This window comes from Somniosus microcephalus, chromosome 30 (genome assembly GCF_052327205.1).
Source record: "Somniosus microcephalus isolate GS21.2 chromosome 30, FLI_Smic_1.0, whole genome shotgun sequence".
Taxonomy (NCBI): domain Eukaryota; kingdom Metazoa; phylum Chordata; class Chondrichthyes; order Squaliformes; family Somniosidae; genus Somniosus; species Somniosus microcephalus.
In genome coordinates, this window is record NC_141016.1 from 29,789,307 (window position 1) to 29,802,905 (window position 13,599).

Genomic DNA, 13,599 nt, shown 5'->3' on the forward strand with positions numbered 1-13,599 from the left:
CAGCACCAGACGCACGTGCTCCCAGCACCAGACGCACGGGCTGCGTTTCGCTCCCTCCCAGCACCAGACGCACGTGCTCCCCGCCCCCTCCCAGCACCAGACGCACGGGCTGCGTTTCGCTCCCTCCCAGCACCAGACGCACGTGCTCCCCGCCCCCTCCCAGCACCAGACGCACGTGCTGCGTTTCGCTCCCTCGCAGCACCAGACGCACGTGCTGTGTTTCGCTCCCTCCCAGCACCAGACGCACGTGCTGTGTTTCGCTCCCTCCCAGCACCAGACGCACGGGCTGCGTTTCGCCCCCTCCCAGCACCAGACGCACGGGCTGCGTTTCGCTCCCTCCCAGCACCAGACGCACGGGCTGCGTTTCGCCCCCTCCCAGCACCAGACGCACGGGCTGCGTTTCGCTCCCTCCCAGCACCAGACGCACGTGCTCCCCGCCCCCTCCCAGCACCAGACGCACGGGCTGTGTTTCGCTCCCTCCCAGCACCAGACGCACGTGCTCCCCGCCCCCTCCCAGCACCAGACGCACGTGCTCCCCGCCCCCTCCCAGCACCAGACGCACGTGCTGCGTTTCGCCCCCTCCCAGCACCAGACGCACGGGCTGTGTTTCGCTCCCTCCCAGCACCAGACGCACGTGCTCCCCGCCCCCTCCCAGCACCAGACGCACGAGCTGTGTTTCGCCCCCTCCCAGCACCAGACGCACGGGCTGTGTTTCGCCCCCTCCCAGCACCAGACGCACGGGCTGTGTTTCGCCCCCTCCAGCGCCAGACGCACGGGCTGTGTTTCGCTCCCTCCATCGCTGCAGTCTGTTCTACTGATGCAGCTGATTTTGTGCCAATTCCAGTCACATGTTATGTCATGAGGACGAAATCTAATCACCGACATCACTGGCAATGGAACCTGAGCTTGTTCGTGCTTTTCTGCTCCAGCACTTGGTGTGATGAATGTTGTTCTGAAAAGTTACTCGAATGAAGAGCGAGACTTGTGCCTGTTTAGTAGAAGCTGCCACTCTGATCAGAGCATTGTTTCAGACCTGGTGTTGCTCTGTGATTGACGACTGTGGGCCTTGTCTGTCCTCCGCAGGTCCGAGATCGGAATCCTCTCCTCAACTGCGCTGCTTATGGGGGTCGTGACTCACATCACATCCCCTCGGTTGCTGGATGAACTTGTTTTCTTTTTGCTGGGAGATCAGAGAGAGGCGGAGGTGCCCACGGACCCAGCCTGTCACCTGCTGCGTTCCCAGCTGATAGAACGCTGCAACCATCTGTCTGATGAGGTGAGGTCACAGGTCAGCACAATGGGGTCACAGGTCAGTGCGGTACAGTCAGCGCAGTGAGGTCACAGGTCAGAACGCTGCAACCATCTGTCTGATGAGGTGAGGTCACAGGTCAGCACAATGGGGTCACAGGTCAGTGCGGTACAGTCAGCGCAGTGAGGTCACAGGTCAGTGCAGTGAGGCGAGCAGGGGAAGATCACTGGTCAATGCGGTGAGGTCGCAGGTCAGTGAGGTGGGGTCACAGGTCAGTGCAGTGAGGTCAGCATGATGCGGTCAGCGCAGTGGGAGCACAATGAGGTCACAGGTCTGCAGTGCGGTCAGCGCGGTGGGGTCACAGGTCAGCACTGTGGCAAGTGGGGGGAGATCACTGGTCAGCGTGATGAGGTCACAGGTCAGCGTGAGGAGATCATTGGTCAGTGCGGAGAGGTCACAGGTCAGTGCGGTGCAGTGGGGGTCACAGGTCAGCACAGTGCGGCAAGTGGGGGGAGACCACTGGTCAGTGCGGTGAGGTCACAGGTCAGTGTGTTGCAGTCAGCACGGTGAGGCCAGCGGGGGGAGATCACTGATCAGTGCAGTGAGGTCACAGGTCAGCGTGGAGGGGTCACAGGTCAGCACGGTGAGATTTCGCCTCTTGCAATCATTTGGTTTTGTTAAAAGGTTTGTCAGCTGCTCAATTTAAAGCTCCAGTTGCAATACTTACTAAATACAGCGTCTGCGCTGGGTTCAGTTGGCAGCACTTTCACCTCTGGGTCAGACGGATTTAGGTTTGGGTCCCGTCTTGGAGTTTGAGTTTGTAACCTAGGCTGACACACCAGCTCCATAAAGACACAAACTGTTAGCTTTAAATATATTGGGATGCTCACCGTGCGCTGCTGCAGTGTGAGTGAGCTGTGTGTGTTTTGGCTTCTTGTAGATCAGTATGGCCACACTGAGGTTCTTTGAACAGCTCCTGCAGAAACCTCATGAACACGTCATTTATAACCTGGTGCTCCGGAACCTGAGTGACTGCGGCTACAACGGACACAGCACCGGATACGAGGACAGGGCTGCAGAGAGCGAACACCTGGATGAGACAGAGTAAGGGATTCGAGCAACTGTTGTCTTACCGTAGTTTCAGTGATCGTGTGAAGGCTCGGCTGGGTTTAACTGATTTCCTTTCTTTGCGAAGCTAGCTGGGTCTAAGTCAGGGTAAGATACCTCCTCCTATGAGTCCAGCAAAGCTGCTGTACAGGCAGCCTCGCACGGCGATGTCCAGCTTACAGCTCGCAACCCCTGACCATCAGCCCAGGAAACCAGGAGACTCGCCTCTATTTCTCACTCGCTGCTTTACCCTGTTTGAAGCTCAGGGGCTGGAGCTTGGGGATGGGCTGTTCTTAACGCTGTTCTCTCATTGGCAGAAACAGCCGGCATCAACACATCAAGACCTGTTAGTTTCTGCAGCTTGAGATAGATGAAAATTAACAGGAACATTGATTTAAACTTTATATGCCCACGAGGTTTTGTGGTATAAAGCTAAGTGGCCCCATGAACATAAGAAATAGGAGCAGGAGTCGGCCATTCGGCCCCTCGAGCCTGCTCCGCCATTCAATAAGATCATAGCTGATCTTCTACCTCATCTCCACTTTCCTGCACTATCCCCATATCCCTTGATTCCCTTCGTATCCTAAAATCTATCGATCTCTGTCTTGAATATACTCAACGACTGAGCCTCCACAGCCCTCTGGGGTAGAGAATTCCAAAGATTCACCACCCTCTGAGTGAAGAAATTTCTCCTCATCTCAGTCCTAAATGGCCGACCCCTTTTTCTGAGACTGTGACCCCTGGTTCTAAACTCCCCAACCAGGGGCAACATCCTCCCTGCATCTACCCTGTCAAGCCCTTTAAGAATTTTATATGTTTCAATGAGATCATCTCTCATTCTTCTGAACTCCAGAGAATATCGGTCTAGTCTACTCAATCTCTCCTCATAGGACAATCCCCCCCATCCCAGGAACCAGTCTGGTGAACCTTCGTTGCACTCCCTCTATGGCAAGTATATCCTTCCTTAGGTAAGGAGACCAAAACTGTACACAATGCTCCAGGTGTGGTCTCACCGGGGCCCTATGTAATTGCAGTAAGACGTCTTTACTCTTATACTCAAATCCTCTTGTAATTAAGGCCAACATACCATTTGCTTTCCTAATTGCTTGCTGTACCTGCATGTTAACTTTCAGTGATTGGTGTACAAGGACACCCAGGTCCCTCTGAACACCAACATTTCCCAATCTCTCACCATTTAAAAAATACTCTGCTTTTCTATTTTTCCTACCAAAGTGGATAACTTCACACTTCTCCACATTATATTCCATCTGATATGTTCTTACCCACTCACTTAACCTGTCTGTATCCCTTTATAGCCTCTGCATCCTCCTCAGTTTACTTTCCTAACTAGCTTTGTATCGCCAGCTAATTTGAATACATTACAGTCAGTCCCCTTATCTGAGTCATCGAAATAGATTGTAAATAGCTGAGGCCCAAGCACTGATCCTTGCTGCACCCCACTGGTAACAGCCTGCCAATCCGAAAAAGACCCGTTTATTCCTACTCTCTATTTTCTGTCCGTTAACCAATCCTCAATCCATGCTGGTATATTACCCTCAATCCCATGAGCCCTAATTTTGTGTAATAACCTCTTGTGTGGCACCTTATCGAATGCCTTCTGAAAATCCAAATACGCTACATCCACTGGTTCTCCCTTATCTACCCTGCTAGTTACAACCTCCAAAAACTCCAACAGATTTGTCAAACACAATTTCCCTTTCCTAAATCCGTGTTGACTCTGCTTATGATTTGAAGTGCCCTGTTACCACACCTCTAACAAGATTCTAGCTCCGTGTTACAGGTGTTCTATGGTAAAAGAAGCTGTCTGTATAATTACCTGCCTTGTACAGGTCGTAGAATCCGAGCCGAAGACGCTTGGAGATGGCAGCTCACGGGGATGTTTAGTGTATCTGGTACCAGAGCGATCCTTCCTCTTAATCTGCTCCCATTGTGTGAGGCAGGATCTGGATTCTGCTCCGTCAGTGATGCACTGGAGGAGGGGTGGGGAGGCCTGGGCAGTTTTAAACTGTGGCTTCACACTGGGCCAGGATGGGATTGCGTCAAACACAAACTCCCAGCGGTGTGGGACTATCCCTTGGCTCAAGTGTGTTCAGATGTCAGATTGCTGACTCGGTTTATACTGCCGCTTCTGTATCGTGCACACCCTAAAGTTTAGCATATCAGCACAGAAGTAACAGTGAAATGAACCATCAGAACGTGTGGCTGGACAATGAATTCTCTACGGTGGCAGTAAATGGTGCTGCAGAATGTGCTCCATTGGACCAGGCACAGATGGATCTACTCTCCTTTCCTTTTGTTTTTCCAGAGAATTGGAAGAAGATCCTTTCTTCACTGACATCTACACAGGGAGCAGATTTCCAGCATCTGATTGGCTTGTTGCACCAGCAGCAACACAAGAAGCAGCAAAGGCTGATGGGAAACCAGAGGTCAACAGAATAGTCCACAGGTGAGTGCCCTATCTCAGCTTCCTGCTCTCGACAGGTGAGTGCCGTATCTCAGCTTCCTGCTCTCGACAGGTGAGTGCCGTATATCTCAGCTTCCTGCTCTCGACAGGTGAGTGCCGTATCTCAGCTTCCCGCTCTCGACAGGTGAGTGCCGTATCTCAGCTTCCTGCTCTCGACAGGTGAGTGCCGTATCTCAGCTTCCCGCTCTCGACAGGTGAGTACCCTATCTCAGCTTCCTGCTCTCGACAGGTGAGTGCCGTATCTCAGCTTCCCGCTCTCGACGGGTGAGTGCCGTATCTCAGCTTCCTGCTCTCGACAGGTGAGTGCCGTATCTCAGCTTCCTGCTCTCGACGGGTGAGTGCCGTATCTCAGCTTCCTGCTCTCGACGGGTGAGTGCCGTATCTCAGCTTCCTGCTCTCGACAGGTGAGTGCCGTATCTCAGCTTCCTGCTCTCGACGGGTGAGTGCCGTATCTCAGCTTCCTGCTCTCGACAGGTGAGTGCCGTATCTCAGCTTCCCGCTCTCGACAGGTGAGTGCCCTATCTCAGCTTCCTGCTCTCGACAGGTGAGTGCCATATCTCAGCTTCCTGCTCTCGACGGGTGAGTGCCGTATCTCAGCTTCCCGCTCTCGACAGGTGAGTGCCGTATCTCAGCTTCCTGCTCTCGACAGGTGAGTGCCGTATCTCAGCTTCCTGCTCTCGACAGGTGAGTGCCGTATCTCAGCTTCCCACTCTCGACAGGTGAGTGCCCTATCTCAGCTTCCCGCTCTCGACAGGTGAGTGCCGTATCTCAGCTTCCTGCTCTCGACAGGTGAGTGCCGTATCTCAGCTTCCCGCTCTCGACAGGTGAGTGCCCTATCTCAGCTTCCTGCTCTCGACAGGTGAGTGCCGTATCTCAGCTTCCTGCTCTCGACAGGTGAGTGCCGTATCTCAGCTTCCCGCTCTCGACAGGTGAGTGCCGTATCTCAGCTTCCTGCTCTCGACACAAGTTTAGTGTTTGGTTTCTTGGGTGAAATTCACAACGACAAAGCTGGCCTGTTGCACTGTCTCCAGGTTATCTAGTATGTTTGTATCTGATCTTTGGAAAGCACTTGAGCCCTCCTACAACCGAATCCATGAATATCAACATCACATTAAATATACGTCACATGTGAGTGTTTGCTCAACCGAGCTTTTGTCTACTTTCAGCAACTTAACACTTGCTTTAGGTGTTCAGAGATGGAGTGATGAAATTTATGATGGGAGGCTTGTATTTGTATATATGATATTCGTATATACAGTACTAGCAGGGGAGCCCGGCGTTGCCAGGGCAATTTTGGGCCGCGCGGTCTCCGTGCCCCTGTGTGTCCCCCCTCTCTGTCCCTCTCCCCCCTCTCCCTGTGCTGTCCTCTCCCTGCCTCCCTCCCTCCCCCTCACCTCCCCCTCCTCCCCTCCCCCTCCCCTCACCCTCCCCCCCCCCTCCCCTTCTGATAGCGGCCGTGCGGGGCCTAGCGCTTGAGGCGCGGCCGGGCTGTCGGGCGGAGACGGACCCGAGCTGAGCTCTCTCGCGGATTGCGCGGCTGACGGGCGGCCGCTGCCGCTCCCCCGACTGCTGTGTGTGTCGGGCCGAGCGGTTGCGAGGCACGGCCCGAGTGAGCCCAACTTACCTGCCAGTGCGGCGAGGCAGGAGTGGGATCGGGAGCCGCAATGTGAGGGTTGCTGTGGGGATGGAGCTCCCCCGCGGGTGGCGCGGTTGACGGTCGGCCGCTGCCGATGACCCGCCCGCTGCGTGGAAACTCACCTGCCGGAGTCGGAATGTGGGGGTTTGTTTGGCTGGTGGTGTCCCTGTGGGGATGAAAAAAATGGCGGCGAAGTTTAGGGAGACTGGAGGATTAGGTCCCGCCTGTGACGCACCGATTGGTCAACCATCAGGTGAGTGAACTGTAGGATTGGTCAAGCAGCACGTCACTCAATGCTAATGAGAGGTAGGATTGGTCAAGCGCTAATGAGTGGATTTTTGAGTATTTTTGAACGTTTTTTGTACACTGTGCAAACAATCTTTGTGTGAAGAAAAAGTAAATATGCCTACAAGAGTCCCCTAATGATAAGCTTTCTTTTGATATAACATGTGTAGGTACGCTCTATAACTTTTGATTGTATAGCCGGACAGAGAGACAGAAAGACAGACAGAGAGACATACTGTTTTATATATATACTAGCTGGAGTGCCTGGCGGTGCCGAGGCTTTTTCGAGGACATGTTGTGGGAAGAGAGAGAGCGACTGTGGGGGGGGAAAGAGAGCGAGCGACTGTGGGGGGGGGGGGGGAAGAGAGCGAGCGACTGTTGGGGGGGGGGGTGAAGAGAGCGAGCGACTGTGGGGGGGGAAGAGAGCGAGCGACTGTGGGGGGGGGAAGAGAGCGAGCGACTGTGGGGGGGAAGAGCGAGCGACTGTGGGGGGGGAAGAGAGCGAGCGACTGTGGGGGGGAAGAGAGCGAGCGACTGTGGGGGGGAAGAGAGCGAGCGACTGTGGGGGGGGGAAGAGAGCGAGCGACTGTGGGGGGGGAAGAGAGCGAGCGACTGTGGGGGGGAAGAGAGCGAGCGACTGTGGGGGGGAAGAGAGCGAAGCGACTGTGGGGGGGGAAGAGAGCGAGCGACTGTGGGGGGGAAGAGAGCGAGCGACTGTGGGGGGGGAAGAGAGCGAGCGACTGTTGGGGGGGGAAGAGAGCGAGCGACTGTGGGGGGGAAGAGAGCGAGCGACTGTGGGGGGGGGGAAGAGAGCGAGCGACGGGGGGGGGAAGAGAGCGAGCGACTGTGGGGGGGAAGAGAGCGAGCGACTGTGGGGGGGGAAGAGAGCGAGCAACTGTGGGGGGGGAAGAGAGCGAGCGACTGTGGGGGGGAGAAGAGAGCGAGCGACTGTGGGGGGGGGAAGAGAGCGAGCGACTGTGGGGGGGGAAGAGAGCGAGCGACTGTGGGGGGGGAAGAGAGCGAGCGACTGTGGGGGGGAAGAGAGCGAGCGACTGTGGGGGGGAAGAGAGCGAGGGAGAGGGGGGGAAGAGAGCGAGGGAGAGGGGGGAAGAGAGTGAGGGGGAGGGGGGGAGAGAGAGGGGGAGGAGAGGGGGGAGGAGAGGGAGGAGGAGGAGGAGGAGGAGGGGAGGGAGGAGGGGGGAGAGAGAAGGGGGGGTGAGGGAGAGGGGAGGGAGGGGCGCTCCTAACAAATAAACACACAGAAGGTGAGAATAAAGATGGCGGCCACTCACCTCAGTTCAGAACGATAAGGCCCGCCCACACACGCACTGATTGGTCGATCGTCATGTCACCGAAGCATAGGATTGGTCAATCGTCCTGTCACTCGACTGTAGGAGGGCCCGGCCGCACATGCGACGAACCCGCCCCCGCCACGCATTGATTGGTCGACCATCGGGTTGGTCGACCGTACGATTGGTCGACCTCAATGTCACTCTATGGTAATGAGTGGATAATGAGCGGAATGTTGAAGGTTTTTCGGATACCGCGGGCGCGATTTTAGCCCGGCCGAAACGTAAATACGCTTAAGACCGTTTTGGAAAGGTAAGCTTTGTTTCGACGTAACGCACGCGTAGGTACGCTCTGTAACTTTCGAGCACATAGCCGGACAGACGCACACCCGAGGACAGACAGAAGTATCCGTTTATATATATATATATAAACATAAATATATATATAAGATAAGATAGATATATATAGATAGATAGATAGATAGATGTTCCATTTCTTTCCCTCTCCAGCTCCGCTTTGCCTTTTAATTTTACTGCTTTTCTTATCCTAACGTCACAAAGTGTCTGGTTAGTTTGAATGTTTTAAACAGGTTGTCCATTAGTTAATAAAGGCTGGGGCTCTTTTCTCTAGAAAAGGGAAGGCTGAGGGATGACCTAATCGAGGTCTGTCAAATTATGAAAGGCTTCGCTAGGGTAGACATAGAGAGGATGTTTCCCCTTGTGGGAGAGTCCAAAACTCAGGGCCATAAATAGAAGATAGTCACTAATAAATCCAATAAGGAATTCAGGAGAAACTTCTTCACCCAGAGAGTGGGTAGAATGTGGAACTCGCTACCACAGGTTGAGGCGAATAGCAGAGATGCATTTAAGGGGAAGCTAGATAAACACATGAGGGAGAAAGGAATAGAAGGATATGCTGATACGGTGAGATGAAGGCGGGTGGGAGCAGGTTCGTGTGGAGCATAAACACCGGAATGGCCTGTTTTTGTGCTGTAAAATTCCATGTAATTATTCACATATAGGAACTTTGCACACAATTCAGGACATTAAAATTTGTATGCTATGCAGGAGTCAGTTTAAAATAACAGGAACTTGGTGAAGTGGAGGTGTCTGTATAAAATATTTATATTTCACCGTATCAGATGAATTCCCTCCCCCTTGTACCGATGTCTGTGCTGTGCGTGTTCGATCTGTAGTTGTGTCTGTGCTGTGCGTGTTCGGTCTGTAGTTGTGTCTGTGCTGTGCGTGTTCGGTCTGTAGTTGTGTCTGTGCTGTGCGTGTTCGGTCTGTAGTTGTGTCTGTGCTGTGCGTGTTCGGTCTGTAGTTGTGTCTGTGCTGTGCGTGTTCGGTCTGTAGTTGTGTCTGTGCTTTGTGTTCGGTCTGTAGTTGTGTCTGTGCTGTGTGTGTTCGGTCTAGTTGTGTGTGTGCTGTGTGTGTTTGGTCTGTAGTTGTGTCTGCTGTGTGTGTTCGGTCTGTAGTTGTGTGTGCTGTGCGTGTTCGGTCTGTAGTTGTGTGTGCTGTGTGTGTTCGGTCTATAGTTGTGTGTGTGCGGCATGTGTTCGATCTGTAGTTGTTGTGTCTGAACTACTTGAAGGAAAAGGCAGAGAATCATCCTGAGCAGTTCTCGATGGAGGCTGGAGGCAGATTACAGAGCAGCATGGCCTTGGAGAGGGTCGAACAGAACTCCGAGCCACAGAACAATACGTAGAATGAAAGGAAGGAGGAATGGGATAAGGCTGAAAATTTCAGATCAGGGGAAAGAAAGGGAACGATGGGGAATCTGTAAAGGAATGATGGGCAACCTCAGCACTGGTTACATTTCAAACCCTTTAGCTTGTGTGTGTTTGTGTTGCAGCTTCCTGTGTCTTGTTCCTGATGCAGTGAAAACCTCCCACCTTGTGGCAGGCTCTGGCTACGACACTTACCTTGTGGATGCTCATCGAATGGTAAGACCACTCTTCGCCTTTGCTGATGTATGAGAATGGTGTCTGAGCTGAGTGACTGCACTTTCCCTAAAGCCTGATCCAAAGGATTAAGGATTGGACAGTCTAAAACAAACCGCTAATCCCATTTATTGAGCAGTGCAGTGTGTTGGAACTAGTAACTCTGGGATCTAAGTCACACTCAGGCAGCTAGCAGGAAACCTTTCCCTTTCTCTGACAGCGTTGGGTTACAATACCATCTTAAACGGTATAGCACCACACACAGGGTCGCTGGTTGGTTGACTCTCCAATGAATTGCTGCTGTCCAGTGTGTGGAAACAGGGAGCTCCACGATCACTTAGCACAACTTACTGTCCGCTGGCCAATATCGTAGCTTAAGATTACTATTTGCCTCAAGTGTGTGCTTCCAAAGAACATCCCTTTGGGTTGGGTCAAAAACATGAACCAACCCGCTGAGGCCAAACTGAGTTCCAGGCTATACCTGTGATGAGGCCATCGACCTGAATCGTTAACTCTGTTTCTCTCTCCACAGATGCTGCCTGACCTGCTGAGTGTTGCCAGCATTTTCTGTTTTTATACCTGTGCTGTGCTCTGTAGTTCCAGGGTTGCTGTGTCAATGCCAGGGAGTGGAAGTGGCCACTTGTCCCCAGTCCTTTGGAAAGATGTGGCCCAGGTGCAGCATTTTACGAAGGTGATTTCCTGAATGTCCTGTTTGACAGAATGGCACAGATCTTGCACCAGGTAACTCGCAATAGAAAGGGGACAACAGAAGTGCAGAGTGTGGGATAATTGATCATCCTTTCTTTTCGGATACCATCGAGTGACGGAGTGTGGGGCTCCTGGCCCATTCTCACTGCATAGTGCGTTCCAGATCTCGACTCTGTAGCAGAGCCAGCCGTGGCTCAGTGGGCAGCACTCGCTCGTCTCCGAGTCAGAAGATTGTGGGTTCAAGTCCCACTCCAGAGACTTGGCCACATAATCTATGCTGACACTCCAGTGCAGTACTGAGGGAGCGCTGCACTGTCTGAGGTGCCGTCTTTCGGATGGGACGTTAAACTGAGGCCCCGTCTGCTCTCTCAGGTGGATGTAAAAGATCCCATGACATGAAGTAAAGAGGATGGGAGTTCTCCCTGGTGTCCTGGCCAATATTCATCCAACTCACACCTAAAATCCGATTATCCGGTCATTATCTCATTGCTGTTTGTGGGATCTTGCCTTGCAGGGATTACACCCAGGGACTACACTTCAGAAAAGAACTTAATTGGTCTAATATTTTTCCTTTCAGCCTTATGACTTGAATTTGCAGATTACGTCTGTGATTTCGAAAGTTGCGCTCTTCCCTCACCCTCACCTCCATGAGTATTTGCTGGACCCGTACATTAACCTCGCTCCGGGCTGCAAGTCTCTCTTCTCTGTCCTTGTCCGAGTGAGTATTCGCATCGCGTTCTGCGCTTTCTGTACTTTCCTCCAATCAATAGTCTGCCTCCAAGTCTCCAGAATGGCCTCCAGCTCATACAGCATCAATAGGCAGCTGTAATGATTATCGGGCGTGAAGTTACAACTGATGCTGTGCTGAGCGCACAACAGCCCACTGCCAACAACCCAGAGGCCGTGAGTTCCCGGCAAACTGAAATTGCATTCAATAAATCTGCTCATTTCTGAATTGGCACCAGAACAAATAACCAGGGATTGTTGTAAAAACCCAACTGGATCTCTATCCTGCCACCCCTACTGGGTCTGGCCTACACGTGACTCCAGTCCCACCCTACGTGGTTGACTCTTCGTGCCCTCTGAGGTGGCCCCACCACCTTCTCCGTGCAGCTAGGGATGGGCAATAAATGCCAGCCATGCCAGCGACGCCCACATCCCGAGAATGAATAATCACGGTGTAATGGTGCTGGTTGTCATCTGGTGAAAGTAATCAGTTGTCAATTTCCTTAAAGGTGCCTTTTCCTAAAGAAGTGAAGTCATCTAATCAGAGTCTCAATGCTGATTGGTTGAGTACTGTCATGGAACTGTCCATTCCAGGGGGAATCGAGGGATATGGAGATCGGGCGGGAAAGTGGAGTTGAGGTTGAAGATCAGCCATGATCTTATTGAATGGCGGAGCAGGCTCGAGGGGCCGTGTGGCGGAGCAGGCTCGAGGGGCGTATGGCGGAGCAGGCTCGAGGGGCCGTGTGGCGGAGCAGGTTCGAGGGGCCGTGTGGCGGAGCAGGTTCGAGGGGCCGTGTGGCGGAGCAGGCTCGAGGGGCCGTGTGGCGCAGCAGGCTCGAGGGGCCGTGTGGCGCAGCAGGCTCGAGGAGCCGTGTGGCGGAGCAGGCGCGAGGGGCCGTGTGGCGGAGCAGGCTCGAGGGGCGTATGACGGAGCAGGCTCGAGGGGCCGTGTGGCGGAGCAGGCTCGAGGGGCGTATGGCGGAGCAGGCTCGAGGGGCCGTATGGCGGAGCAGGCTCGAGGGGCCGTATGGCGGAGCAGGCTCGAGGGGCCGTATGGCGGAGCAGGCTCGAGGGACACTATGGCCGACTCCTGCTCCTAATTCTTACGGTCTCTGCTTGTCTCAGGTAATCGGAGATCTCATGCAGAGAATCCAGAGAATTCCGCAGTTTGCTTCCAAGTTACTGCTGGTCAGAAGACAGCTGATGGGATTGGAACCTGAAGACGTGTAAGTAGAGTGGAATCCTTTACTGTGTTCATGATGTTCAGTAAGCTAAACTGTATCAAATAGGAGCTTTGTCAAAGTTAACATTTCTTAAACAATTGAATTTACTGACACTGAAGTGACACCTTGTACCTTACAAAGACATTTAAAATGTGGTGCAGAACTCTGCATTAAAATCAGAGAAGAGTTTAGCTTCTACTTGTTTAAAAGTTGCAGATAGTTTGAGTTTATTTATCGCATCAGTGCGTAACTCACCCTGATTATTGGAGGATTTGTGACTGGGAGCTTTCTCTGAAACCTCGATTGTCTTGCACAGTGTGATAACCTCAGGTATACAAAACTTGTAGCTGCTTCCCCAAGTTTGTGCTTGGAATGTGTGACCTGGAGAGGCGGGGCTTCTGTAACAAACGGTGTGACAGTAAAGAGAAATAAGAGACAAAATAGAAAGGGTTTCAAAATATTAACAGACATTCAGAGATTAAATGAAGGGATGGCTTTTGAGCTAATTATCTATAACCGTCCCTCCAGTTTGCCCTCACCTTGGACAAAGGGCCGTGTTGGAGCACTCGGACGTGGATTGTGCCCAGCTCCGTGGGGCTTCCCTTGTGTGGATCCACTAGCCAGCGCTTCTCCGGCAAGGGCTTCCCACCACAGCACTGTTACCTCTCGCCCCCTACTCTTCCTCAGTTACCTCGTCCCCCAGTAACATCATCGGCAGCCCCTGCATCAGCTCCCCCTCTCTCCACACCCCGCCCCCATGACCTATCTGACATTAAGTTGTGGCTGAAGCAAAACTTCCTCCAGTTGAATATGGGGAAGACCAAAATCCCGCCAAACTCCGCTCCCTCGATAGAGATTGCACCGACACTGAGGTGAACTTGCTCACATCTCCAGGACTGCTGACTGCCACCTCCGTAACATTGCTGGTCTCCCCACCTCCACTCAATC

At 53.0% G+C, this 13,599-nt stretch overlaps 1 protein-coding gene across 1 annotated transcript in view; it reads left to right on the plus strand.

Moving 5' to 3' along the window:
- LOC147098077 (FHF complex subunit HOOK interacting protein 2A-like) overlaps nucleotides 1-13,599 on the plus strand; it is a 35,702-nt gene that overhangs the window by 15,437 nt on the left and 6,666 nt on the right. Inside the window, exons 6-13 of the mRNA XM_085970812.1 lie at nucleotides 4-804; nucleotides 1,084-1,276; nucleotides 2,190-2,353; nucleotides 4,683-4,823; nucleotides 9,907-9,997; nucleotides 10,592-10,735; nucleotides 11,280-11,420; nucleotides 12,554-12,654. Coding sequence (XP_085826938.1) covers nucleotides 4-804; nucleotides 1,084-1,276; nucleotides 2,190-2,353; nucleotides 4,683-4,823; nucleotides 9,907-9,997; nucleotides 10,592-10,735; nucleotides 11,280-11,420; nucleotides 12,554-12,654 — 1,776 coding nt within the window. The remainder of the gene's footprint in view (nucleotides 1-3; nucleotides 805-1,083; nucleotides 1,277-2,189; nucleotides 2,354-4,682; nucleotides 4,824-9,906; nucleotides 9,998-10,591; nucleotides 10,736-11,279; nucleotides 11,421-12,553; nucleotides 12,655-13,599) is intronic.